Source organism: Haliotis rubra, unplaced genomic scaffold (genome assembly GCF_003918875.1).
Source record: "Haliotis rubra isolate DU_JTF1 unplaced genomic scaffold, ASM391887v1 Scf857, whole genome shotgun sequence".
NCBI classification, from domain to species: Eukaryota; Metazoa; Mollusca; class Gastropoda; order Lepetellida; family Haliotidae; genus Haliotis; species Haliotis rubra.
In genome coordinates, this window is record NW_025767587.1 from 387936 (window position 1) to 412479 (window position 24544).

Sequence of the window (24544 nt, forward strand, 5' to 3'; positions counted from 1 at the left end):
GCTAGTAGATCTATTAAGCCACAAGATTCAACAATCAACTACCGACATTACGTGTCACCAGTTCCAGACCCACAAGCATGGGCAACGGGCGCTCTAAGCATATCATGGGAAGGCCTCAATGCGTACGCGTTTCCGCCCCCAGCAATAATACCTCAAGTATTACAGAAAATCAGCCAAACACAGAGCCTACAACTCATTTTGGTCGCGCCCTACTGGCCGGCCAGAACGTGGTTTCCCGCTCTAATACAAGAAATCGGTCAACCGGCACTAGAGCTACCCAAGCGCTCAAAGCTGTTAATACATCCACACACCAAACAGGTGCACAGAAACCCAGAAGTATTCAAACTTCACGTATGGACTGTATTAAAATGTGTTTAAACAAGAGAGGATATTCTACCAGGGCGGCAAAAGCGGTCACGCTTGCCTTACGATACTCAACGCAGCGTACTTGTAATGCGGCGACAAATGGCACAGTTTTGAAAATTATGCAGCAAACAAGGGTTTTACAGCCAGAGATGCTACGCATCCTCAAGTGGCAGACTATTTGTGTTACTTTCGGGCAAAACAAACAATTAAAGGCTCGACATTGTCAACATATCTTGCAGCTTAGTTCTGTGATTTCTATGAGAGCGGGTGTTAAATTGACAAAACACCAGAGTTACTGGCCTTACTACGTGCTTTCCGATTGGAGGACCAAAAGCGGAAGTTCCACGCCCCAGCTTGGGATCTGAATGTAGTGCTACAAAACCTCACAAGTGAGGATTATGAACCATTGGAATCGACAACCTTTGAATTTCTCTCACAGAAAACAATTTTCCTGTTATCGCTAGCCACGGCAGCCATAATATCTGAAATTCACGCTCTAGATTATGAGAGGATACAGTTTGATGACAATCAAAACACAGCGCACCTGGGATTAAGATGGGATTTCATCGCCAAAAATCAACTACCAGGACAACCAGACAGGTTATTTCACGTCCCTGCGCTATCCTCGATTCTCGGATCTCAAGATACATTGGACTTATCTCTATGCCCAGTACGAGCTCTCAAAATCTATTTACGTCGTTCCAAAACAAGGCGAAGATCGCTCAGAAGATTGTTCATCCCGTTATCGCCTACTATTCAGACAGAAGTCTCTCGTACCACCATATCTATATGGATAAGAACTGTCATTCTACGCCACCTACAAGGCAGCAGGACTGGACCCTCCAACAGCATCAAATCCACATGAAATCAGGGCATTGGCCTCCACCCTCGCCCTTCACGGTAACTGTTCATTGAATACAATTATGGAAGGATGCTTCTGGAAATCTAACATGGTGTTTGCTAATCACTATCTGAGAGATATCACCACCGAGGACGTCTCTGGCATTCACCATTTCGGTCCTTTGGTCCTCGCTCAGCAACTGACAGTCCCTCGTAGGCGTTAATATTCACCCCCACGAGATTATTATGTATATTATACATACATTATTTAGCTTATAACTCCACGGAGTTCTAGGGCTATGTATATATTTAGCTTAGGTTATTCAACCTTAAGCTCATACTGAGTTTTATGTTCAGTTGTACAGCTTCTCTATCAGAGTAGCTTGTTATATCTATAATTTGGTATATCAGTCTATTAGTAATGTAATACCCCAGTTATGGTATATATAACCTATGGCTTATTATAAAGGAAATATCCTAAGTCAATGCCTTTATGAAGTTCCCGAGAGGGGTTATTACAGTATAAGTTATTTAAATCACTAATTATTAATCCAAAGTATTCTGTTTATGCCCACCACCACTCCGTGTGGATTCTACAAGCAAAGAGCATGAGTCAGGATAAGGAAAAATATGTAATTTTTGAGTAAAATTGATATTTTATACTTATCCTGACTCATGAGGTTAGCTCCTCCCATCCTCCCCACATAACACTTTGGATTTCCCTGTAAATTCAAGTGTTGGGCTCGCAAAATCAGGAGAGAGTGAAGCATGAGGCCAGAGGGTGGCGACACCTGTTCCCGCGCTTGCGGCAGGGGAGGCAACTCTTGGGTGAGTACCAATTAGTGATTTTACATTGAAGGGAGCTTCAATTAAGGAGATACAAGTGTTCCACTATGTTCGCAAGAGGAAGGGGACAAGCAAAAGAGCATGAGTCAGGATAAGTATAAAATATCAATTTTACTCAAAAAATTACATTTTTCACAAAATGTATAGCCTTTGTAGAAGGGGCAAGAAGTGGCCCAGAATTTCAGGCTTCTTGTTGTCCATACAAACTTCTCAGTTCAAGTAGATGACATCCAGTAACTCCCCAAACAGGTAACGTATCTTTGTGACAGATCCTAATGTATGTTTCCTTGATGCAGGTGGTGGTTGTTGGCGACCAGAGCTCCGGAAAGACAAGTGTCCTTGAAATGATCGCACAGGCCAGGATATTCCCAAGGTAGTTGAAACATTACTGATAATCTCATGCCAATTTCTGTGTTGTCTAAAGCAAGATAATTTTGTTTTTACTATACTGTCAGATTGGAAATATAGTCAGCTTCTGGGTAGCCTAGAGGTTTCAATTCTCCTACAAAATGTGACGGTTATTTCTGGTGTCCCATACCATGATGTTGCTGGAATATTGCTGAGAATAAACAATACTCACTGGAAATATGTATGTGTACAGTATTAGTCGTTAACGTTTGGCAATCTGATCTCGATCTCTCTCCCTACATCATTTCAGTGGATCAAAATAATTCTCAAAAAAATATCTCTGTTAAGCATAGGGTACTGTTAACGTATGGTATTCATTGGTTGGCATGGCTACCATGTGGTATCATGTTGTGTCTGGTATCTGTACGTTTCTCTAAATTCCCTCAACAGGGGCTCTGGTGAAATGATGACAAGGTCACCTGTGAAGGTCACGCTCAGTGAAGGCCCTTTCCATGTAGCAAAGTTCAAGGACAGCAACAGAGAATTTGACCTCACCAAAGAATCTGATGTAAGTGTGTTTGTGCATGTTTAGTTAACACCTTGCGAGTTAATATTAGATGTAAGAAGTTAAGAATTCAAACTTTCATGTAGAGAAACATGTTTCAGCCAACCCTTGTCCTACCAACCCCATGTATAAAACATTTGGAACAAATGATTTTGAAGGTTTATTGTGTTCAGGTGTATGTCATTACGTATAAGCCTGGATTATCTTCATTTTACGTTGATAAATACCCTAGACAACATTATAACAATACAATGCAAAACGTTTTCAACAATTTAAGGGGTCTGGTGGAATTTGAATTAAGTGACCCGTAACCCTTTTTTTTTTAAAAGAACGCAATCGCCTTAGACTTGTGTGGCAATTAAAGAAAATATATTTTACTACTGTACAAATCAAACAAACTATAAATATGGAAAACTGATGAGTCAAACTTCTGTTTAAATTTGTTACCCAGCAGTGAATGGGTACCAGGTGGGATAAGACTGTTGTATGACTTGTCAACTTTCTAGGACCTCAGGGGCATCTTGGGTTAACTGGGGTAAAAATATGTTTGCTCTTTGTGCATAATTTGTCCTCGCAGTACTAAGCATCTTTGAGGTACATATAAGGTGCTCTACAGATGTATTATATAGAAAATTGTTGTTTTTCAGCTGGCTGCCCTGAGACGCGAAGTCGAGCTGAGGATGAAGGCCAGTGTACAGAAGGGCCAGACAGTCAGTAATGAGGTATGCTCAATTTGTTGCATTCATAAAGGTTAGGATTGCCTATGAATTACCACTTATCCATTGTGCCCTTTCAAGAATAAAGCTGTGCAGAGTTGTCTCCCTTAGAATGTCCCTATTCAATAAACAAGACATTGTTATCCATAAAGTCACATTCTTCATGATATATTCATGACCTCTGGGTTGCTGATAATAAACAAATATTGTGGCATGTAGCATTTGGTCATTTGGAATTCTAAATACATGCTGTGTCACAAACTTTCAAGATGATCACTCATTGTAGGGCTTCCAGGTTACGATTGGACCCCAGCAATGTGTGTTTGTTTATGTTTGCCACAAGAGAGAAATAAATGGATTTGGTGGTTAGTGGCCAGATCATGAGTCATCTTGTGTTTGACATCGCTCACAATATAAAAATCTGATCAAGATTTGATACGGATGATGTCCTAAGCAGGAATATTGCAGAGTGCAGTGTTGATAACATCCAGATCCTGTTGATGGATTGTCGATGAGGCAGCATTAAGTTACAAACAAACAAACAAACAAACGTGCCCCTGTTGATGTTTATTTACTGTTGTCAGTGTATCTTCTCCTCTTCCTCCACAGTGCATCTCCATGTCAGTAGCAGGACCAGGCCTTCAGAGGATGGTTCTTGTAGACCTGCCCGGAATCATTTCTGTAAGTTGATGATAGAAATAACACTCTGTTTTATGAAAGTATTGAGATCTGAGTTAAAATATGAAGCATCTTGTCTCTGCAATATTGCTTAGTGTTGCATGAAAAACACTTAAAAATTGTCTGTCTGATTTTCTTGTATTGAACCAGTGGAGTGTTGATCACTGTCATGACAGATGTGGCGACAAGGACTATTTCCAGGTACAATCATGCATTAATTTGTGATTTAGAAACCACTGTTAACTGTTTTCTTGTGAAACGTGGAGAATCATGGTTGTTAGCTCAACTTGTAGACATGATTGGATGAGTGAGTGACTATGAGGAGGTGTGTGAGTGACTGATTGAATGGCACTGATTTGAATGACCCTTTGTTGCAATGACTTATTGTAATGCTGTTCCTTTATTATCCCCCTGGCATGTAATGTGGGGGATATATTGGACGGCTCGTCCGTCTGTCCGTTGGTCCGTCCACCTGTCCGTCCATAATCATTTTGTTTCCTGGAGCATAACTCAAAACCTGTTCAGTATTTTTCAACAAGACTTGGCAGATCTATCAAACAGAACCTAATGGGGTGCCTTTTGCTATTTACAGAATTTTGTCATATTTATTTTTCATGATTTCCATGGAAACATGTTGGACTTAGTCTCAAAAAGGAAGGGTGGGCTTCGTTTCCGGAGCACAACTCAAACACCTTTCAATATATTTTTACAGAACTTAAAAGATATATGAGACATACCCTAAAGAGGTGCCTTTTGCTATTTGCGGATTTTGGGCATTTTTATTTTTCTTGGTTTCCATGGAAATGGTTTGGACTTAGTCTCAAAAAGGAGGCAGATACCAAAATGGTGCCTTTTGCTATTTGCAAATATGTGGCATTTATGTTTTTCCAGGTTTCCATGGATACCATTCAAACTTAAAAAATCAACTTTGAGTAACTGTCAGATGATTTGTTTTATCAAATATGTGGTGGCCGGGGGGATTTGTCATCTTATTGTCATGACTCTGACCAATGGATAAAGCTATGGAATACAAGCAAGTTTTACAGTTCATAAACTTGATTAGGATTCATAAGAAGACCAAACTATCACTTAACATGCTAAATCCTGTCTCCTGTCTACTGCATCTGTTATGCTAATCACTTGAAATTGATTCAAATTGTCAACCTGCTCAAAATAATGGACTCAGGCCATTCCACTTCTTTTGTTCTCTTTTATGCCCATTTCTCAGGTTGCCTAGTTGTCTAAGGTTGAGCAGATCACCATGCAAAGATTATCGCTTTGGCACACAGAAACCTCTGACCAGTTTGGACCTTTGTTTTCCCTGACCATGTTTGTAGGATTTCAGTACCATACCTGGAGTAGCCTAGTGGTTAAAGTGTTCACTTGACACGCCGAAGGTCCAGGTTCGATTCCCCACATGGGTACAATGTGTGAAGCCCATTTCTTGTGTCCCCTGCTGTATACTGTTGGAATATTGCTAAAGGCGGCGTAAAACTACACTGACTCACTGACTCACTCACTGACTCACTCACTGACTCACTCACTCACTCACTCACTCACTCACTCACTCACTCACTCACTCACTCACTCACTCACTCACTCACTCACTCACTCACTCACTCACTCACTCACTCACTCACTCACTCACTCACTCACTCACTCACTCACTCACTCTCACTCACTCACTCACTCACTCACTCACTCACTCACTCGGTCGGTACCATACCTGTGCTCAATAGTTTCACTTATGTGTAAAACATGAGAGACCTGCAAGACTCCTTGCTCTCCTTCCACAGATATGACATACTGTGGCATTACTGGAATTCTGTTCAATATGGCTTTACGTTTAAGACTCTCATTTCGTAATTCACTGACTGTATGTTTGTTGACCAGACGGTGACGACCGGCATGGCGCCCGACACGAAGGACTCCATTAAGGGGATGTGCAAGTCTCACATGGAGAACCCCAACTCTATCATCCTGTGTATTCAAGGTAGAGTCAACATTTCTCTTCTTCATCTTGCACAACAAGAGAGAGGACATTCTCCTCACATTGTTTGGGAAGGAAAACCAAGTTCTACGGATAGTCAACTTCTTTATTTCAATGAGTGTGACGTTTCAGCATAGGTACTAACACCGTTATCAAGCAATTGATCACTTGCTTGATAACGGTATTAGTACCTACGCTAAAACGACCGCCTCCGTGGTGTAGTGGCTAGAGCGTCCGCCCGGAGAGCGGAAGATCGCAGGTTCGATCTCCAACCGCGTCATACCAAAAGACGTTAAAATATGGTACTTGTTGGTCCCTGCCTGGCGCTCGGCATTAATGGGTACAACAAGGACTGGTCGGCTCGGAATCAGTATAATGTGTCTGAGTGGGGTATTCATGCTTCACTGCGGCATGGTATCTCAGTGGGCTAGCACTATAAAAACCAGCTTCAGTCTGGGCTAGTAAAAGCAGCCAGACATACACATACACACGCATGCACGTCGTCATATGAGTGAAATATTCTCAAGCACGACGTTAAACCCAATTTCACCTCACCTCACCTACGCTGAAACATCGCACTCCTTGCAAAAAGAAAGTTGACTATCCATAGAACTTGGTTTTCCTTCATCTTTACAACTTCTAAGATGCCTCTCAAAGAACTTATTGTTTGGGAAGCATATCTTTTGTTCCAGAATTGGTTGTTCTCGTTCTGAAATCATAATGTTCATGGCACTGTTAATCCTGTGAACATGATGGCAGTGCTAGTATTTATCAGGACTGAAAGTACGAACCGATCAAATACCTGTCCTTCTTCTGCAAGAGTCTTTGCCGGTGCTTCACATTCAAAGCTTTGAACTTCTTTGAGTGGCAGTTTAGAAGTTGGAGAGTACAATATTTATTTCGAAATAAAAGAAGTTGTTCTCCATAGAGTTTGTTCAATATTTTAAGCTTTTATGAATATTTTAGAGATAGCAAACTTGGAAATTGAAGTGTGTTGTCATGCTAACAGTTTGCTACCATTAGATGTGGATCATATCATATATGAGAATTATTAATTATCAGAAATTGCACAATATCATTCAAATTTTGGCCATTAACTGATAAATGCAAATAGATTTGGAAAAAATTGTGAAATTTGTGCCATTCAGAAATGTAGAGGTACACTGTTTATAATACAGTGTACATTGTCAATAGTGTGACAGGCCAACCTGTTGCCCATAGTGTGGTGACAGAGAACAAATGGTAAATGGAGGAGAGAATATGATAGCCACAATGACTTAGTCAATTGCTACTAACTCTGTCCTTGATCAGCTCATGGATTGTCACTTACTTTCATACCCAGAGTATGTCTCAAACTAATGTCTGCAAGAAGACTACATAAAGATTACATACTAGTAACTACATTTCTGTGTGGAACATGCAGGGATTTACAGGACGCGAATTCCTGCGTCCTATACGCTTAAAAATTGACAATGGACGCAACCAAATTTATTAGCGCATCCACAAATACTATTTGTAAAACTTCCAATCCAGTGACAATACGTTATCACTGAGTTTGCTACTAGCTGGGCTATGGTATTATTTGCAATTTAATTACTGTAACAATGTGATGATCATGATACACAATACAATAACAGTATTGATAATAATATTTAAGTGTCTGGGACCCCCATTTGGTTGTCCAGGACCGCAGAAAATTTAGAGTATGAGTCCCAGGGACACACAAATACAGGACTCCATGTAAATCACTGGACACTTACATACACACGCATGCAAGTTGTCATATGAGCGAAATATTCTCAAGTATGACGTAAAACTCAATTTCACCTCACCTCACTTACATATATAGCTATTATATGGCACATGCACTCACTCACCCACCCACCCACCCACTCACTCACTCACTCACTCACTCACCTATACTATAGCAAAATTGCAAAATATGATCCACAAGAGGCACTCATAAAATCGTCCTCATCCAAACACCAGTGATGTAAGAGACTGTAACTGTCCTGCAGATGGGTCCCTGGATGCGGAGCGGAGCAATGTGACGGAGCTGGTCAGTCAGATGGACCCCAAGGGGAAGAGGACCATCTTTGTGTTGACCAAGGTGGACCTGGCAGAGAGCAGCTTGTACAACCCAGACAGGGTAGGCATGTCTTCAGTGTGTTACCAGACGCTGGAGCTGATCCTTTTTTGATAATTGATATCTACAAATGTAGGCTATTTACTTGATTAAGTGTCAGGTCTTGATTAGACACAGACCCTTGATTAGACACAGACCCTTGATTAGGCACAGACCCTTGATTAGACACAGACCCTTGATTAGACACAGACCCTTGATTAGACACAGACCCTTGATTAAACACCAGGTCTCCAATATATGCCATTTATTGATTTAACACCAGGTGCTGTGTTCTGCTTGGATTCTACCCAATTTATCTTTGCAATTAAACTCTGGGGTAAAAGTGTCTGAAACAGGCTTTAATTGAGGAAATAGAGTAGTAATACTTTAGTCATTATTTATGTTACATTATTCTCAATATTTGCTGACTTTTTGTCCTAAGCCAATTTTGAACCATTATAATGCATAACTTCATAATGGCAACATGGAGGTTTCAGATTACGTCCCTTTGTAAGTGCTGTCTTTAGAAAAGGCGAAAATAGGTCTTTATTTCACTGGAAAGTGGGGCTGTTTCAAGACCATCGCTAATTTAAGCATGCCGTTTCATGGCTACAGGGAGTGACCTTTTTCTCCCTCCCGAATAAGATCAGGGCATCAACTCTCCGGAGAAGATGGATTAAACTAAATTTAGTGGGTTTGGCCACGCGTCTATGAATAGATGCAATGAAGCCATATCATCGGGAGTCATTAGTGCTGGTAAACCAAGTTCAACTGCCTTAATTGCCAACTCATGCGGTTCTGCCAAAGTGTAATTTGACACAGTCATACCCTTTGCCGTTAGTAATGATCTTAATTCAGGTTTCAGCATTGAATTGATACATTTGGTATTACCTGACATTGAGACACTAAAACACAGCCCCACCTTACGGTTTCTTGCACAACCTATTTGCGCCTCCCAACGCAGAAGAGAGACATCTCGAAACCTCAATATTGACTGAACCGGTATAGCAAATATTTTACTTCTAAATTTTTAATTTTTCATCACAAAATTGTGTTGTCTGTTTTGAATGTGAATGTTGAACTGCAGCTTGTCCTCATGGCTATACAATAACCACAGTTCTACATCCATCCTCGCGTGTTTCCTAAATCTGTCCAACTTTTGTTTCCAGATTAAATCTATTTTAGAAGGACGACTTTTCCCTATGCAAGCTCTGGGCTACTTCGCTGTTGTCACTGGAAGAGGTAGGAGTGTTATTGCTCTGTGTGGGAGTTTACTCCATTCCACAAGGTTGAACAAACAGCATCTGGGTTGTTCATTATATGAAAACCTTTATTAAAAGTATTGTGCTTTGTACACCATGTATGTGTTAAGCCTATTTCTGGTGTCCTTGGCTCTCACGTGATGATATTGCAATATTGCTAAAAGCTGCATAAAACTAAACTCTGTCAGTCAGTCAGTTGTACACCATGTGGCATAACATTATTTGACAGCTATTGAAAGCCTTGTATGCCTTCACTCCTTGGCTCATTCCCACTCACTGATTCATTTCACTCACTCACTTGCCCCTTCCATCCACCCACTCTCTCACTCACTCACTGCCCGGCCCATCCATCTACTCTCTCACTCACTCACCCACTCACTCCCATCCACCTACTCTCTCACTCCTTGCATCCATCTTCCCACTCACTCACCTACTCACTTGCCCATCCATCTACCACTCCACTCACCCACTCACTTGCCCATCCATCTACCCACTCTCTCACTCACTCTGCCCGGCCCATCCTACCCACTCTCTCCATCTCTCTCACTCCGCCAACTCACTCTCCCATCCATCTACCCACTCTCTCACTCACCCACTCACTTGCCCATCCATCTACCCACTCTCTCACTCACCCACTCACTTGCCCATCCATCTACCCACTCTCTCACTCCATCCACCTCACTCACCCGCACTCACTTGCCCATCCATCTACCCACTCTCTCTCACTCCATCCAACCACTTCTCTCACAAGCCTTCTTGCCCATCCATCCATCTCACTCACTCATTTACTTCTACATATCCATCCACCCACTCTCTTCACTCACCCACTCACTTGCACCCACTCTCTCACTCACCCACTCACTCTGCCCATCTACCCACCCTCCGCACCCTCTGCCCATCCATCCACCACCCACTCTCTCACCTCCACCGACTCACTTGCCCATCCATCTACCTCACTTGCCCATCCGCTCACTCCACTCTCTCACTCACTCCCACTCTCACTTTGCCCATCCATCTACCCACTCTCTCACTCACCCACTCACTTGCCCATCCATCCATCCACCCTCCACTCACCCACTCTACTCTCTCACTCACTCCATCTACCCACCCTTCATCTACCCCATCTCTCTCACTCACCAACTCTCTTGCCCATCCATCTACCCACCCACTCTCTCCACTCACTCATTTACTTATCTACCCATCAAATTACTCTCATTTCACTCATTAACTCCACCACTCACTCATTTCACTCACAAGCACAGGCACCCACTTATCCGTCACCCACTCACTCACTCACTTATCCGTCACCCACTCACTCTCCTGGTTTTATTCATTTCCAGGCAATACCAATGACAGTATAGCAAGTATCAAAGACTACGAGGATCGATTCTTCAGAAACTCACGGCTCTTTAAGTAAGTCTCTGTAAATGTATTCAGTATATTTCATTTGTAACCATAAGCAATAGAAAGCCTGAGGGGTGTCGCTATATGTCTACATCATGTATTGCTATACCATGTTTCCATGAATTCACAATGTTATTCAAAGATAACAGTAAATGAGAAATTCTCCTCTTGGATCGGCTTATCCTGTGTCTATTGACAAGTGTGATATTGGATAGAACTGATATTGTTGACTCTTGACAACCCTCCTTAAGATATTGTCAATCTTTTAATCTGAACGGAGCGGTGGGGTAGCCTAATGGTTAAAGCATTGGCTCGTCACGCCGAAGACCCCGGTTCGAATCCCAACATGGGCACAATGTGTGAAGCCCATTTCTGGTGTCCCCCGCCCTGATGTTGTTGGAATATTGCTAAAAGCGGAGTAAAACCAAACTCAGTCAGTCAGTCAGTTTAATCTGAACATGGGTCACAGGTTAACTTAACTTCCTAGGACTTCATGTTCATGCTATCTACCACTGGTTTGGCTGAATAATATTTGACTATATACAGGTTCTAATATAGCTGAAATATTTCCGACTGATTTAGTGCTAAGATTATTATTTGTCAAACGGGTGTCTAAATGAATACTGTATGAATCTCTTTAACGTGTTTGACGTGTCAAAGTATGTTTGACATTGTTCATAACATCAACCTCTGGTTTAGCCTGGTCCTGTTTCTGTTTATACAACTACAAGCATATTGCTTCAACCATCCATTTAAACCTGCATCAGCAATATGTGTAAGAGTTATCTGCTCCTGACAGAGACGGCGTGTTGAAACCCACTCAGATGACGACACAGAACCTCAGCATGGCTGTGTCTGACATATTCTGGAAGATGGTCAAGGAGACGGTGGAACAGCAAGCTGATGCCTTCAAAGGTAAGCATTGTTGCATATATAAACTGTTGTTGTCCAAAAGCCACATTCCACAATACACAATACACATAAGGCAATGGTGATATTGGCTCACTCATTAAAGCTGTAAGATTATCAAGAGCACCTTTGGAAATGGTCTCATCACTTTGACTATAATATGTCTTAACATGGATAGTTGCATCAGACATACTGAGCGCTTTGATTGACATGAAAGCATATTTAAGATTGGGTAAGATACGATTATCAATAGCCAGCCAAAATCATCATACAAGCCTAGACATCAAAGAAATATAATTTGCTTTGCATTCTTTCCACTGGAAATTGATTTCCTTTTTTTAACAGCCACAAGATTCAACCTGGAGACGGAATGGAAGAACACATTCCCTCGCATCAGGGAATTGGACAGGGTAAGATAACGCTCCTTACTGTCATCATCATCATCATCAGCAGCAGCAGCAGCAGCAGCATCAACCAAAGCTTCATGTACACTTTCTAGACACTTTGCCTGATACCTTATTCACTGAAGATTTGAGTACTTTCTGAATTTGGCATCTGCTCTCATTCTAAATCACCTGGTACAGTTTGCCCTGTCTACTGAAGCACTGCAATGTGGTGCGCAGAGTTGCCTCCCTTGGGAGCACCAGGAACTTGTGATTGTGGGTTCACATTCTGGTTCACCCTGAATATGTTTCTAGATTTATTTAGGACTTGACCTTGTTCATGCGCTTGATCAAAGCAGTAAACATCTTAAGACTGCTTATATTTATATGATATGATATCCTGGGTACGCTTCATTACATCTTAAGACTGCTTATGTTTATATGATATGATATCCTGGGTGTGCTTCATTACATCTTAATCTGTTTTCTGACAGAACGAGCTGTTTGAGAAGGCACGGGGTGAGATCCTCGATGAAGTTATAAATTTGAGTCAGGTTACTCCAAAACAGTGGTAAGTGCAGACAAAGCTAGAGATCCTTTGATAAGAACAAACACTGTAAACTTTAATTCACATTAATTAACTCTAACTCTCTCATCCACTTAAATGTGCAGCAGTTGAGTTTCCTTGTATGTTTTGACAATTATATTTGATATAAAGATCTACTGTATCATGTTAATATTATACAGTAAACTACGGTTGAAATGAACAGGGATACAGATTTTTGTTTGTAAAACCCTGTAGTTTGTTATGCACAATTTGGCTTAATATCCTGGAAGTGGCAAGGACCAAACACTCAGTTAGTTTTATCTGTCAGTTAGCTATTGTTGTATACACAGTTAACTGTGTTTTATAATTTAATCATTAGGACAGTTGTTACCACTGAGTGCCGGCTTCCTCCTACAATACACTCAGTCTACCACCATGAACGTGTCTTGTGTTCTTGTTGGCAGGGAGAATATTTTCTACAAGAAGTTGTGGGAGAAGAATGCCACGCACGTACTGGAGAACATCTACCTACCAGCAGCCCAGGCCGAGAACTCTGGGTAAGAGTACCACAAGCACTAGCTGTGTGTTCATAGAGACAGATTATTGTCTATACTCACTCACTCACTCACTCACTCGACCGCCTCCATTGTCTGAGTGGGGTATTCATGCTTCACTGCGGCGTGGTACCTCAGTGAGCTAGTACTGTAAAACCAGCTTAAGTCTGGGCTAGTACAAGCAGCCATACATACACATACACACGCATGCACGTCATCACATGAGCGAAATATTCTCAAGCACGACGTTAAACCCAATTTCACCTCACCTCACCTCTCACTCACTCACTCACTCACTCACTCACCCACTCACGGTTGTCATTTAGCTGGAATACTGCTGAATGCGCTGGTAAACAATTCCATATTCATTCACTCATTCCTTTACTTTTCACTCACTCCATTTCCCCTTCACGCACTCCTTCACTAATTCCTGCTTAACTCCTTCACTTTCCCTTTACTCATTTATTCACACACTGACTATAGTACTTTTGTTGTTACAGGACCTTCAATACTGCTATAGACATCAAGCTTAAGGCATGGGCCGATGTGCAACTTCCAAAACGATGTGTTGAGGTATATCTATATCACTCTCCTTACGTTGCAAGAATTATATTCAGTGTTGTTCTGTGTTGCCTGCCACTGGCTGGTGATAATATTAAGATATGGTCCAGACAGTCACATTTTAAGATGGTGGAAAGAAATGTTCAGAGGTCAGCATCACTGACCCAGAACTTCAAGATAGGTGAAGATTTTGTTCTTCAATCAACAATAGCTAATATATACTTCCCATCAAAAGTTTAGACTCCCTAGTGTAAACATAGCTTACTTCAGTTCTAAACTAAATTTTGCAAAATATTACATACAGTTTAAAGGTACTGTTTACACATGAACAGATGTATTGTAATCAAATTTGTAACTTTGAAAAGATTATTGTCATGAGTTCAATAAATGATGAGTGAAAATTGGCAAATACTTAACAAAACTTTACTCCAAGACGCAGCTGTTCACATGCATATTTGCAATGCTTTTCAGCAATTTGATGCATGTTCCTCTTGCAGTTCATGTGCATAAAGTTTGTAGTTGGTTCCCCCAAGTCAGTGGAGAAATCAATCTTCGATGTAACCATGTATATATACATAACGTATGGTGAGTGTTTTAGGTGAGTCTAAACTTTTGATGGGAAGTATGTTTTCTGCTTGTTGAACCCATTGATTGATCACTTTCCTTGGTCTGTCAACATGATGCTTATGTGTATCAGGGTAACACCAACCTGGCCAATGCCTTTATCAACCCGGTAAGGTCCGGGTTAGAATTGGCCTTCAATAACCCATGCATGGCATAAGAGGCGACTAACGGATCAGGTGGTCAGGCTCGCTGACAGAGTTGATACATGTCATCATCATTACATAGATCGATGCTCATGTTGTTGAGGGGCGGTGGGGTAGCCTAATGGTTAAAGCGTTGGCTCGTCACGCCAAAGACTCGGGTTCAAATCCCCACATGGGCACAATGTGTGAAGCCCATTTCTGGTGTCCCCCGCGGTGATGTTGCTGGAATATTGCTAAAAGTGGCGTAAAACCAATCTCAGTCAGTCAGTCAGTCAGTCAGTCAGTCATGTTGTTGATCACTAGATTGTCTGGTCCAGACTGGATTATTTACAGACTGCCACCATATAGCTGGAATATTGCTGAGTGCGGTGTTAAACAACAAACAAACAAAACTGAGATGTTTTGCTGAGAGTTCTTCACTGAAATACAGTTAAGCAACTCACTCACTGTAATGGCTGGTTTCAGGTCGGGTGGGAGACTCTACATGAAGAGTTTGAGAAGCTGGTTGGCCGAGACCAAGACAAGAAGCACCATGATGACATCTTTAACCAACTCAAGTCTGCCGTCATTGAGGGTTCCAAGGACCGACACAAGTGGGATGAGAAGGCAGAGCAGAGTCTGGTGAGTTGATGCCCAGAGTCAGATGATGTATGTGTCGGAGAGTAATCTACGTGTGAGGCAGAAAGTAATCTACGTGTGAGGCAGAAAGTAATCTAAATGTAACCTGTGTAAGAAACCAACCTTTGGTGTATCAAAAAGGAACCCACCTGTGTTTCAGAGAGTAATGTATGTGGCTGAGAGATTAATATGAGTGTTTTATAGTGTAGTCTACCTGTGTTTCAAATAATATGTATGTTTGTTTCAAAGTTATCTACCTTTGTGTCAGAGTTATCCACTTTGTTTAAGAGAGATATCTATCTTTGTGTCAGAGTAATCTCCTTTGTTTAAGAGAGTTATCTACCTTTGTGTCAGCGTTATCCACTTTGTTACAGAGAGTTATCTACCTTTGCGTCAGAGTAAACCACCTTTGTTTCAGAGAGTTATCTACCTTTGTGTCAGAGTAATCCACCTCTATTTCAGAGAGTTATCTATCTTTGTGTCAGAGTAAACTACCTTTGTTTCAGAGAGTAATCCAGGTGAACATCTTGGAAGACCGGTCTGTGACTGACAAGCGACACTGGGATGCTGCAATCAAGTTTATGGAGGACACCTTGAAAGAAAAACTGAAGCAGTGTGAGTATTTACTGTATTGTCAAGGCAGTATAGGCACCTAGTGGATAAACTGTATCTGTGGCCCAGGTTCCTGGAGTGTAACTGTGGCCCAGGTTCCTGGAGTGTATCTGTGGCCCAGGTTCCTGGAGTGTAACTGTGGCCCAGGTTCCTGGAGTGTAACTGTGGCCCAGGTTCCTGGAGTGTAACTGTGGCCCAGGTTCCTGGAGTGTAACTGTGGCCCAGGTTCCTGGAGTGTATCTGTGGCCCAGGTTCCTGGAGTGTATCTGTGGCCCAGGTTCCTGGAGTGTAACTGTGGCCCAGGTTCCTGGAGTGTAACTGTGGCCCAGGTTCCTGGAGTGTATCTGTGGCCCAGGTTCCTGGAGTGTATCTGTGGCCCAGGTTCCTGGAGTGTATCTGTGGCCCAGGTTCCTGGAGTGTAACTGTGGCCCAGGTTCCTGGAGTGTGGCCCAGGTTCCTGGAGTGTAACTGTGGCCCAGGTTCCTGGAGTGTAACTGTGGCCCAGGTTCCTGGAGTGTATCTGTGGCCCAGGTTCCTGGAGTGTAACTGTAGTGTAACTGTGGCCCAGGTTCCTGGAGTGTATCTGTGGCCCAGGTTCCTGGAGTGTATCTGTGGCCCAGGTTCCTGGAGTGTAACAGCCATGTTTGATTGAATGTCATCAGTTTGATCTGATCTCAAGATTAGATAAAGTTTGTTTATTCGATGCTGTATTTCACAGTCAGCTGTATTCAATCTAAGACAGTGAGTTCAGTACATTGTAGAGATTAGAACATACTAGTGGTGGACAGTACGAGCATCAACAATGTCATTGACTGAAGTCAACCAACTCTCACTGCCTTGACTTGTATGGAGTCTTTGAAGGGCATTTAGAAGTGATACACATACAGGCAAGAATTTTATGGATGTCAACTTCTTTATTGTGAAGGGTCACGACATTTCGAAGTATATCCTACTCCTTCATCAGGTGAATGAAACAATTAGGAACAGACAGCTATATATGTACATGTTGAAACAACAACAGGTATGAGATAACAAGGAAAACCAGTAGTTAACTGGTAGATGGACAAGTGGAAGCCAGGGATTGCTAATCCAGGCCTGATTTCAATAACAAAGGTGGGGCGGTGGGGTAGCCTAGTGGTTAAAGCGTTGGCTCGTCTCGCCGAAGACCTGGGTTCGAATCCCCACATGGGCACAATGTGTGAAGCCCATTTCTGGTGTCCCCTGCAGTGATGTTGCTGGAATATTGCTAAAAGCGGCGTAAAACCAAACTCAGTCAGTCAGTCAATAACAAAGGTGGCAATTTAACAAGGGACAAGAAAAAAACAAATAGAAGCCAGGGGGATATAATTAGCACTAACTTGGTGGAAGGACAAGTAGAAGCCAGGGATTGTTAATCCAGGCATAGTTGATGAGGTAACAATAGTGGCATATAACAGGGGGTAAGAAAACAAATGGAAGCCAGGCCTAAAAGTATTAATTACAATGAGTTGTATGATTCAATAATGTTTTGGTCACTAATGATACACTTTGGATTATAAATATATTACTATAATATAATTCTGAAGGTGGTGTACATCTCATACTTCTAGTACCAAGGAAGCTCCATTGGTGACACGGGTAGTTGTCAGGGTTAAGGGAGGTTCACTGTATTCATGTGGGGAATAAAACTGAAGCTTCAGTGGCACTGTCAAACACATGATTAGGCTTACCACCCACTATGTCAAATCAGTAATTTAATTTAAAAACTAGTTCTATAGTAGTGGTGGTCCGATTAATTGAAATAATCGAAGATTGGTCGTTGGTATTGAACCAATCATCAATTGTGAGATTTCAACCAATTCCCAACACTGTTCTATAGTTAGTGTTACGTGACTGTGTTGGGAAGATCATGTGTGTGTGTTCGTGTAACAGCGGAGGACTCGCTGCGGAAGCTGACCGGTCCAAGTTCGATGGATCAGTGGATGTACTGGCAGCGACAGACGCAGGACAACAAGGACAGGTCCGCCGCCAAGAGTGAGCTGGAGAAGCTCTTCAGCACAAACCCAGTGAGTAGGACCAGCCACCATATGTTAACACTATCAGTATAGTACTGCAATGCTTGAAACAGTGAAATGGTATTGCAGGAACTTCAGACATGGATTTCGTTGTATTGGGTATCTAAAGACATAACGATTGGTTGGTTTGTTCAACACTGCACTCAGCAATATTACAGCTATGTGGCGTTGGTCTGTAAATTATCGAGTTTGTACCAGCCAGTAGAGTGATCAACAGCATGAGCATCGATCTACACAACTGGGATACGATGACATGTGTTGACCAAGTCAGCGAGCCTGACACCTGATCCCGTTAATTGCCTCTTACAACAAGCATGGGTTGCTGTAGATCAGTTCTAATCTGGATCTCCACAGGTTTTAAATACATAAGGAGGCAGAATAGAAATAGTATCATCATCATGGGATATAGGTTCAACTGGGAGTATATCCCAGGCATTCCACGAGCTATGTCTCAGTTTCTGTTCTATGTTCCAGCACCACAAGTCCCACCTGTCCGGCGATGAACTGACCACAGCAAGGAAGAACCTGCAGAGTCACAACGTGGATGTCACCAATGACTTCGTAAGTGATCATATGACTGAGGTCTGGTTGATTTATTACATGCTCTAGGGGCACAGTTGGTGCAGTCATCTGAGGTGAGGCGCTTTTTTGAGTTTGGACCAACAGAAATGCCAAAAATAACCCATGCTCATGGTTTTGAATCCCAGAATGGCTGTGATTTTGGTTTGTCAACTCACGCATTTCACCAAAAGAATCAAGACTTTTACTTTGGGCTTTCCTACAGCTTGAAAGTGATAATTGCAATAATAATAATAGATTGGACATTTATATAGCACATCATATCCAGAGATATCCCTGCTCAAGAGTGCTTAGTCATATGCTCTAGAGAAAAGGACGGTATCAGGGTGGAACGACGGGACTGTTAGCAGTCGTGATATGACTGAAATACTATTCAGAGCAACATTCACACCCAAATTATTGAAGTTATATTACCATACAATGTACATATTTTCATGCTGTATGTCAACAAGTCTTCTGTGTATGTCATCAAATTTGACTGTTATGAATGAATTATAGGTGAGAAATCCTGAGGTATTTAAGACAGTATTAAATAATCTGGTAATTGTAAAATCACCAACAACCTTCCATATTACCACCACACAAGGGGGGACACACACACGGACACAGAGACACACGGACACAGAGACACACGAACACGGAGACACACGGACATGGAGACACACGGACATGGAGACACACACACGGACACAGAGACACACGGACACGGAGACACACGGACATGGAGACACACACGGACACAGAGACACACGGACAAAGAGACACGAACACGGAGACACACGGACATGGAGACACACACACGGACATGCAGAGACACACGGACATGGAGACACACGGACATGGAGACACACACACACAGGACATGGAGACACACACACACACGGAGACACACACACGGACACAGAGACACACACGGACACAGAGACACACAAACATGGAGACACACACACATGGACACACGAGACACATGGACACACACACACGGACATGGAGACACACGAACATGGAGACACACATGGACACACACACACACAGACACAGAGATGACAACAAGGAGACACACGGACACAGAGACACACACACACACATGGAGAGACACACACATGGAGACACACACGGACACACACACACGGACATGGAGACACACGGACATGGAGACACAGACATGGAGACACACACACGGACATGGAGACACACGGACACAGAGACACACGGACATGGAGACACACACATGGACACAGAGACACACGAACACGGAGACACACGGACATGGAGACACACGGACATGGAGACACACACACGGACACAGAGACACACGGACACGGAGACACACGGACATGGAGACACACGGACATGGAGACACACATGGAGACACACACACACGGACACAGAGACACACAAACACAGAGACACACACTCATGGAGACACACACACGGACACACGGTCTGTCATTAAGGAGAACAATCTTATCGGTGGTACATTCTGGCCATGAACATCTTGTGTCCTTGTTTGATAAGGAAGTACCTCTGTTCCTCTTTCAGATCCGAGAGACTTGGTACTATGTGTTCCGGCTGAACTTCTTCAAGAAGGCTCTGTACCAAGCCCAGCAGTGTAAGAAGGGCTTCTACTACTACCAGAGAGGATTCTCAGAGTCCGGGGTAAGTTAAGGGAGTCAGAGATATCTGACATTTTACTCTCTTACAGAGTTTCCGTATATCACTGTCTTTCATGCGACTCTCTCTCCCCTAAAAACCTTCTAAAATGATGCTAATTTATATAAATCGTCTTTAAGTCAATCTGGAACAAAGCATATCACCTGCACATACAAAATCCTTACGTTTGCAGTGACAATATGTATGTCTTCTGCTGCTCTATACTGTGATTCGTCTCACAGAACTCCATTGGATGGCGCCGATTGGAGGGTTGACAGAGTGACACCAAATTAGTGACCAAAATGTGATATAGGAGATCTTCTACCCAATGCATAAGGCGATTCCCCTTAATCCCTTCTACTTCTAGATATGAAAGACTTGCTTAATACACAACAATATATGGTAGCACATGAAATGTGGGATGAGGCTGACATCCTCCGACGAAACACAAGTAATACAAACCGACATGGTCATGAGACATCTCTGCAGGCCGGTACAGTTGGTTAATCTTTAGGACAATACCAGGATATTTCTAGGCCTGCTCAGATTCGATCTTCTGTGCCAAGTCTGCATCTAATGTCAGAATTCCGAAACTGGAATTGCATTGATAAGTAATTCAACTTGAACCCCCTGGTCTTTTAGAGAGGTCCTGTGGCTTTCGGCCTATGGCCTATTTTACTGAAACCAGAATTGTGAAAATGGAAGAGCTGTGATGTATTGCTGTACATTGTTGTATTGAATGCAGTGTCACAGTAATCTTATACAGTGTGGACTTGGTTTTAGTTACTAATTTGGATGACGGGATAAAATCAGGGCTGTTTCCATATGTATTCAATAGGTAGTGTGTTGTCAAAGTGGATGTTAAAGGGAGATAACTGCAGGTATTGATATATGGAACCAAGTGCCATATTGATGTGCACTAAAGGTAGAATATTTGAGAGGGTAATGAATGTTGATGATATACCAGTATTGTCCTTGTGTTGGTAATGATATATGGAATCAAGTGTCATATTGATGTGCACTAAAGGTATTGTGTTACCAGTATTGTCCTTGTTGGTAATGATATATGGGATCAAGTGTCATATTGATACGCTCTAGTAGTTGAACCTTTGGGAGGGCAATGGAAGTTGATGTTACCAGTATTGTCCTTGTGTTGGTTCAGCTGGAGTGTCACGACGTTGTGCTGTTCTGGAGACTACTGCGGATGTTGGAAGTGACAAGCAACTCCCTGCGGCAACAGGTTGTCAATAATGAAGGTGGGTGTCATCTCTAACTCACTCACCTCAGTGGGTTCAGAGTAATAGTGAACAGTATGGCCTCTGTATTCACCTGCATTTCAACTGTGGGGTGAGGTGAAATTGGGTTTTACATCGAGATTGAGAATATTTCGCTCATATGACGACGTGCATGCGTGTGTATGTGTATGTGCGGTTGCTTGTACTAGCCCAGACTTAAGCTGGTTTTATAGTGCTAGCCCACTGAGATACCATGCCGCAGTGAAGCATGAATACCCCACTCAGACACATTATACTGACTCCAAGCCGACCAGTCCTTGTTGTACCCATTTATGCCGAGCGCCAGGCAGGGACCAACAAGTACCATATTTTAACGTCTTTTGGTATGACTTGGTCGGGGATCGAACCCGCGACCTTCCGCTCTCTGGGCTGACGCTCTAACCACTACACCCCGGAGGCGGTCCCATTTCAACTGTACATTCATGTAGGATGTGTGTATATTCTTCTTGTGTGTCTGTTGCCATCTGTGTCTATTTCTTCAGTGGTCAACTGTTTCTCTTTCTGTGTGCTAGCCTGTGTCTGTGTGCAAACCTGTGTCGTGGCCATCTGTGTCCATTTGTATTTATCCATTCGACTGTGTACACCTGTATTTGGACCCGTGAATATCTGGTTCAGAATCCCTCATGCTTATCATGAGAGGCGACTATCGGGATCGGGCTCGCTGATTAGTTGACACATGTCATCGTATCCCAATTACATAGATTGATGCTGGTGATGATCACTGGATTGTCTGGTCCAGACTCGATTATTTAAAGACCGCCGCCATATGGCTGGAATATTGTCGAGTGTTGCATTAGCAACAAACCAACCAAACCAACAACACCTGTGTCTGTGTGTTCGCCTGTGTCTGTGTGTTCGCCTGTGTCTGTGAGTTCACCTGTGTCTGTGTGTTCAGCTGTGTCTGTGTTCACCTCTCTGTGTGTTCACCTCTGTGTGTGTTCACCTGTGTCTGTGTGTTTACCTGTGTCTGTGTGTTCACCTGTGTTTGTGTGCTCACCTGTGTCTGTGTGTTCACCTCTCTGTGTGTTCAACTGTGTCTTGTGCTCACCTCTCTTTGTGTTCACCTGTGTATGTGTGTTCACCTCTCTGTGTGTTCACCTGTCTGTGTTCACCTCTCTGTGTGTTCACCTGTGTCTGTGCGTTCACCTCTCTGTGTGTTCACCTGTCTGTTCACAAACCTGTGTTCACCTGTGTCTGTGTGTTCACCTGTGTCTGTGTGTTCACCTGTGTCTGTGTGTTCAGCTGTGTCTGTGTGTTCACCTGTGTCTGTGTTCACCTCTCTGTGCGTTCACCTGTGTCTGTGTTCACCTCTGTGTGTTCACCTGTGTCTGTGTGTTCACCTGTGTCTGTGTTCACCTGTGTCTATGTGTTCAGCTGTGTCTGTGTGATCACCTCTCTCTGTGTTCACCTGTGTCTGTGTGTTTGTGTGTTCACCTCTGTGTGTTCACCTCTGTGTGTTCACCTGTGTCTGTGTTTTCAGCTCGGCGCGGCTAGAACGGATCATCAAGGACACGCTGGAAGATCTCGGGGAGGACAAGGAGCGGCTGGAGAAACTCCTCACAGGGAGACGGGTTCTGCTGGCCGAGGAACTCAGTGAGTACTGCTTCAAACACCCAGAGTATTGCTGAGAGATGCTTTCAACACCAAATAATTAGACATCCTATAGTTTTACAATAAATAAAATTATAATAATACCTTTATTTAATTTTGTTCAATTTGTTTCAGAAAAAGTTCGACAAATCCAAGATAGATTAGAAGAATTCATTCAAGCATTGAACAAGGAGAAATAGTGCATAATCTTTGTAGGATAACTAAATCATCCCGACCCGGTTGCAGTGAAGACAGGAAGTTTGCAACACGTGCAATGAAAGGGACTGACAAGTCATAAACAAACCATTGTCTATGGACGACTTGGACAGTGATGAAACTATGGTGTGCCATGTTGGGTTCTGACAGACTGGCAGATCAACTTTCTCTATAGCAAGGCCATGAGATGTCTACCCTTGAAAATGGCTGTGCTTAAGTGCTATATATCATGTAGGGTGTGTGTGGAAGAGTGATGTAGCTAGGTCTGCAGAATGATGAAGCCATTAGATTTACAATGTGACTATTATTTATGACTGTTTTCTCATCGTGTGCGTCGTTCCTGTTTATCAGGGACATTCATTCTGGCGTCCATTCCTTGTCCGGATCAATTCCTGCAGCATCAGCCATGTTGTGATGATGTATTGGATCTAGATGATGCCAGATTAGTGTTGTAGCTTCAGGACATTAGGTGTGAAAATTCAGGAAATGCAGTTCCATAAACATTTATGCTTGTATAGTGTTTTGATTTATGAAAGCAGATTCATAAATTAGGACCGAGGGTTTGATAATGGCTGGATGGAGAGTGTATTTGATAAGTAATAAGTCATCCCTAAAAAGGGGCGATTCGATTCCCCACATGGGTACAATGTGTGAAGCCCATTTCTGGTGTCACTCGTCCTGATATTGCTGGAATATTGCTAAAAGCCGCGTAAAACTATACTCAATCAGTCATCCCTTAAATGGTTGATAATAGTATCAGTGCTTCAGACTGTTGAAAAGAAAAGAAATTGTCTACAACAAAAGAGTCATTGTTACAAGACAGTATAAAAATAATATCTTAGCTCAGAAAAAGAGGTAGGCTTGCCATACAAAATTAAGCTTAGAATTCCATACAAAGTCTCTTCGGGGTCCCTTCATGTAGAAATATCAAGTGCTCAGTCTCATAATTATGGGTCCCTTCATGTCCAAAGTACTGATCTCCCTCAACATCAATTGTCTACATAATTATTCTGTAAGTTCAAACAACATCCTTATCATGCTTGATGTTGGAAGCAAAGTGTTTCAA

The 24544-nt window shown here is 42.6% G+C and overlaps 1 protein-coding gene across 1 annotated transcript in view; it reads left to right on the top strand.

The window, feature by feature from the left end:
* Positions 1 to 24229, top strand: part of LOC124262806 (dynamin-like 120 kDa protein, mitochondrial) — a 43785-nt gene extending 19556 nt beyond the window's left edge. Inside the window, 21 exon segments of the mRNA XM_046697354.1 lie at positions 2349 to 2425; positions 2851 to 2968; positions 3613 to 3687; positions 4291 to 4362; positions 6253 to 6352; positions 8368 to 8498; positions 9644 to 9716; positions 11077 to 11149; positions 11940 to 12055; positions 12395 to 12459; positions 12927 to 13003; positions 13444 to 13536; positions 14034 to 14106; positions 15327 to 15482; positions 15986 to 16094; positions 18003 to 18136; positions 18620 to 18706; positions 20267 to 20383; positions 21540 to 21637; positions 23153 to 23265; positions 23398 to 24229. Coding sequence (XP_046553310.1) covers positions 2349 to 2425; positions 2851 to 2968; positions 3613 to 3687; positions 4291 to 4362; positions 6253 to 6352; positions 8368 to 8498; positions 9644 to 9716; positions 11077 to 11149; positions 11940 to 12055; positions 12395 to 12459; positions 12927 to 13003; positions 13444 to 13536; positions 14034 to 14106; positions 15327 to 15482; positions 15986 to 16094; positions 18003 to 18136; positions 18620 to 18706; positions 20267 to 20383; positions 21540 to 21637; positions 23153 to 23265; positions 23398 to 23462 — 2022 coding nt within the window. The 3' untranslated portion in view covers positions 23463 to 24229.
* Positions 24230 to 24544: the final 315 nt, after the last annotated feature.